General features: G+C 38.7%; 1 protein-coding gene across 1 annotated transcript; it reads left to right on the forward strand.

The window, feature by feature from the left end:
• Positions 1–484: 484 nt before the first annotated feature.
• LOC105625733 lies at positions 485–4,122 on the forward strand. The gene is made up of 4 exons (XM_012207056.1): positions 485–636; positions 730–1,006; positions 1,408–1,892; positions 2,421–4,122. The coding sequence occupies exons 1-4, from the start codon at positions 485–487 to the stop codon at positions 4,120–4,122; spliced, it is 2,616 nt and encodes an 871-aa protein (XP_012062446.1).
• The last annotated feature ends 668 nt before the right edge of the window (positions 4,123–4,790 follow it).

Here is a 4,790-nt window from a genome sequence, read left to right on the forward strand (position 1 = left end):
TAAAGCTCAGTTAAAGTCGAAAGCAAAAACAGTTTAAAGATAGAAATTATTGTCATTTAATCTCTTTTAACTTATAACTTAAAGCCTCTTAAAGCAAGATTGTTAAAAAACTAAAGTCAGACATCTTTTTATGTCTGTGAGTCAAATATATGTATGTTCGTATTGCGTGAAGTTGTCTTTGCTGTCTCGCACGGCGGTTATGTTTGATGTCAAAATTGCAATGCGTGATATTTTACATCGACAATTAATATTCCCGACACATTAATATTCCCGTTGCATCGGCACATTTTAAGTCTCGAAAGTCTAATACATTAAATTAGTCAAATACGTAGACACACACACAGATATCAATCCTAGTTGCAACCCCATAACTAAACTTTTATAATTGCGTAATATTATGGCTAAAAAATTATATCATAAGATATCCGATTTAATCCAATTTCGCCAAAACGTGCCGAAATCAGAAAATCAAACCGAAGATGAGATGGTTACCAGCGACTTTTTGGAGTCTAGTACGGAAGGTGTGACGAGCGATGATCAAATATCTTATAAGAGAACTGATGATGATGAAACGAATGAAGACATTAAGAAGAACAGATCTTGGATGGACGAAGGGTCTGCTAGCAGAATGAAATCGTAAGGGACGCGTGAGGATCCTTTTCCTGAATTGCGAATATTATCTTTCATTTAGATAGATAGACTGATGAATTTGCACGAAGCATCATGTAGATCAGAGTCGAATCCGGGGGAAAAAGACAAACGGAAAGCAATGTCCGACATCACGAGGTTGATGAATTTGCACGAAGCATCATATATATCAAAGTCGAATCCGGGAGAAAAAAATAAACGGAAAGCAATGTCCGACATCACGAGACTATCTAACACGGAAACTATCAAGTGCTTTCCGCTCAGCAGCTTCAAGCACGAGCATCGGACTAAGACGACTGTTGGATTAGGTCGATGCGGAACGACGCGAATCTGGAGAAGCATGAAGGCGAGGCAGCCGGTTAGAAACGAATGATGCCAGCTCAAATTATTCTTGATTTAATTTTATTTGCATATTTTTTTACGTTTCTTTTATCACATCTCTGCAGAACTGAGAGAAATGTTTTTTATACGTGACTTACAAAAATTTTCTTACTTTTTAATTAAAAAATGTTATTGTTCTAATCAAAATTTGATTATTTTAATTAAATTCTGGTTAAAACAATAAAGTTTTTTAATTAAAAAGTAAACAAGTTTTTGTAAATTACATATCATACAAAATATTTCTCTCAACGAAGTCTTATTAAGATTGTATAACTATTGCAAAGATCATTATTTGATTTACTTCGTTAACTCTATATTATTCTTTATATTGCGGACACATATACGAAGTTCTGTACAAATTTACGATATTTTCTGCAGACAAAGATACACCGAAAGATGTTGAAAAATGGAAGCGGAAGATTATGGCCGAGTGTATCGCCGCTCTTTGCACGAGATGCAGTTATCAGGCTGGAGAAAGAATGTGACAAGGAAAGACAAAGGAAGCAAAGAAACATTTTCCTCTATGACCCAACGGACGATGACAAAGACAAATTTCTTCAAAATCAACAGAGGAGCGACTTTGCTAATCGCAAAGAACTAGGTCATATACGTGTGCCAGTATCATATTTGAAATCAAAATTGAAATTATTGGTGGATCGCGCGGTTGGCGACCATCCCGGTTTGGTTGACGGTGATTACATGATTGTGAAGTTGCCATCTAAGCGTGTTTATGCCTATGTGGTTCTTCGTGGACTGAAGGGTATGCATTTACTGGAAATTAGCACACTGCGAGAGCGCAGGAACACTTGGAAGTTCTGCTTTTATCAAGCGATTGTGGCATTGTTAGCGAAAACTCAGCTCAGGTATTGATATGCCAAGCAGGATAATCGAAACAATAATCTTAGCAAACAACCTGACGATATTTATCGTCATTTTAAATATCAAAACTACGAAAAGTTACGTCAGCTTGCTGAAAATGTTCCATACGTTTCAATCGAAACATATGAAATATTTTAATATATTTTGATGCGTTTTGATTATTCTTACACTCAAAAAAAAAGACTTTACACTCAAAAAGATACTTCTTTTTATACTTAATTAATTAACTTTTTATACTTATTCTACTTAATTAATTTATTTAAAAGCAAATTAAATTATTTCGTTTCTCTGTCCAATCAATTCGAGATTTGCTTCTTCTATTCAAAATTTATTTGGAAAGAAAACTTTCATCAAGGTAAAAGGATAGGTGCATGAAATTTGAGTTAAGCGTTATGTAATTTTAACATCTCGCATTGGAAGAATGAGAATTTAACTGTATTATACTTTTATGAGAGTTTAGAATCCATTCAAAACTATCATTTCTTTTAAAAACGACATTATTTGCATGGAAGATACAAATACGTACGGAGCGCTAATATCGATTACATCTACGATCATGCCTGGATGCTCTTCACCCATATCGGCTCGATCAACGTGAAGGCAAAGCAGCGTCTAGATGACGTTGTAGTATACAATTACAAATACAGCGTCGAAGTAGAATTGATCGGGGAAATGAAAGATGTCGTGGCGCAGAACGTTGACATTTTGTATAAAGAGTACGATGTGAAATCGCAGATTATGTTAAGTAGGAAGGATCCTCTGCAAGTCGAGGTGGAACTCGGCTATGAGAAGGTTACCAATTCAGATTACGTGCCCGTTCACAAGGACGACTCGCCGAAAGAGCTCGAGCAGTGGCTCGACCAAATGATCACAGGGTATCGTGACTATATTTTGCGCACAATCAGATTTTCATTGGCCTTTTGGCAGGATGGTCTGTTTTGGTATCTGTATAATCCCTACCGATGCAATGAATATGGCTTCTGGCAAGAAGAAGACGGTTTCGCCTGCATCGTGAAGTTCTGTTCCAAGGATTCGTTACGAAGACACCTAATGATCCTTATGTTGAGAGCTCACGCCTTCGTGGAGGAGAAATCGCAATTCGATCATCAATTCAATTATGAAGAGAATAAGGAGAACGTTTACATCGACGTTCAGCTTTTCCACGTGTCTTTCCGCTGCTGTCAGCTGGATAATCTAAAGTTACTGAAACGCGGGATATGCAAACAGCCTCGATGCATCGATGAATGTCCGTCGGATACGCTTGAGATCGAAGACCAAGAAGACGAGACCGATCTAGAAGAGGATGAGGACGGCGATCCGAGGGAGCCAAGGGAGAGAGCTATATGGCTGAAACGTTACCGACCGATGACCTGGGGCAAATGCGCGTCCACGAGCCGGAAGAGACCAGGCTCGACTGAGGTCATTGCCGCCGGTAAAGCGAGATGGCATCAATACTACACGGAAGAACCCAACAGACTGTTCTCCCTGTGGGGCGAAATACACATAACTGACGATATGTTCGACGAGGCGAACCGCGGTATGCAGACGTACGCTTGTTACGTAGTGTGTGCTGGCATGACTAGGATTATGGCGCCGGAATATTGGACCCCGAAGACTCTCGACGCGATCGTCGTGTGCGGAGATCGTTATTACACGCACAGCAAGCATGAGGCCGAGCTCAAGTCTGCCAGCAATGAAGATGCTAATAATTCGTTTAAGTACCTCTCCAATTGTTTCGATATCGGTGAGATTGTATTCGAGGCTCGGATGCTGCCGGCCGTTAGCGGCAGATTGTACGCTGAATCGGACGAGTGCTTGTGGAAGACACTGGAGCGAGTATTCTCGAGTTATCACTTCGCCGTACTGACATGCGAGAACGCCTGTCTTGGTCTCTTCAAGTTCTGTGGAGCTTACTACATGTGCGATGTGAATTCGTTCGGCCCGCCGTTCTTCCGGTATGGCCACGGCGCCGCATATCTGCTGAGAGCCACATCCTTCCGCAAATTCATGACGGTACTCGTGTTGATTATCGGCTCGTCGGAACGCAGCCGATTCAGCCTGAATCCCATTGAAATTCTCAGGATTGTCGAAGTAAACACCGCATTTGATTCTCGTAGAAAACCACGTGACAAAAAGTGCCGTTTTGGAAGATTAAGGAGGAAAAAAACGGGAAAGTCAAGATTTGCGTTCGATGCAAAAGAAAAAAAGAATTAATAAATGGTAAATCCGAATGTGATGTAACCACATGTAATAATCGAAGATAATAATTGAGGACTCGATTAAAAAAAAACTGTAAATATATAAAATAAAAATTAAAAACAAATTTTTTATTATTTTAAATAAAATTTATAATTAAATTTAATTCATATCGGTGCAATTATTCTGAATTGATTGAATTGATTCACTCATAAGCTCTCCTATCCTATATCCGGAAAACCGCTGAGCAAAAAGTTTCAAACGCGACGCGTTTCAAAATTTCTAAACGATCGACGGGCTTTAATATTTATGCGTGGTGGAATATCGAAGCTCCGTGTAAACGTTTATATAAACGGGAATGTATTTTCCACAACAGCGAAGCGATTTCAATAAGAAAATATTGTTGTAAAACCGCGTTGCGCTCCAGCAATAACAATAAGCGGTAGTAGAGAAAGAGTATTGGGAGATTTAAAGTTCTCGCGATCTAAATGGACACCTCACTGCACACTTGTATGTAAATGAGAGAATTCTCAATAAAGGTATCACATCGAGGTAAATTGATATTACTCTCTTCGGATTAGATTGAAGGTCAATGAAAATCAATCACGAAAAATTCAAGATAAAATAAAATAAATTCAAATTGATTTAATTTGATCCATAATTAATATGTGTGTGTGTGTGTGTGT

The sequence above is a fragment of the Atta cephalotes genome, assembly GCF_000143395.1.
Source record: "Atta cephalotes unplaced genomic scaffold scaffold00003, whole genome shotgun sequence".
NCBI classification, from domain to species: domain Eukaryota; kingdom Metazoa; phylum Arthropoda; class Insecta; order Hymenoptera; family Formicidae; genus Atta; species Atta cephalotes.

Bases quoted from the DNA above. Each gene is read 5' to 3' on its own strand.
- LOC105625733 (XM_012207056.1), top strand. From the start codon at position 485: ATGGTTACCAGCGACTTTTTGGAGTCTAGTACGGAAGGTGTGACGAGC. The intron at 637-729 runs GTAAGGGACGCG...AGCATCATGTAG, and splicing joins TCTGCTAGCAGAATGAAATC to ATCAGAGTCGAATCCGGGGG. The intron at 1,007-1,407 runs GTTAGAAACGAA...TATTTTCTGCAG, and splicing joins GCATGAAGGCGAGGCAGCCG to ACAAAGATACACCGAAAGAT.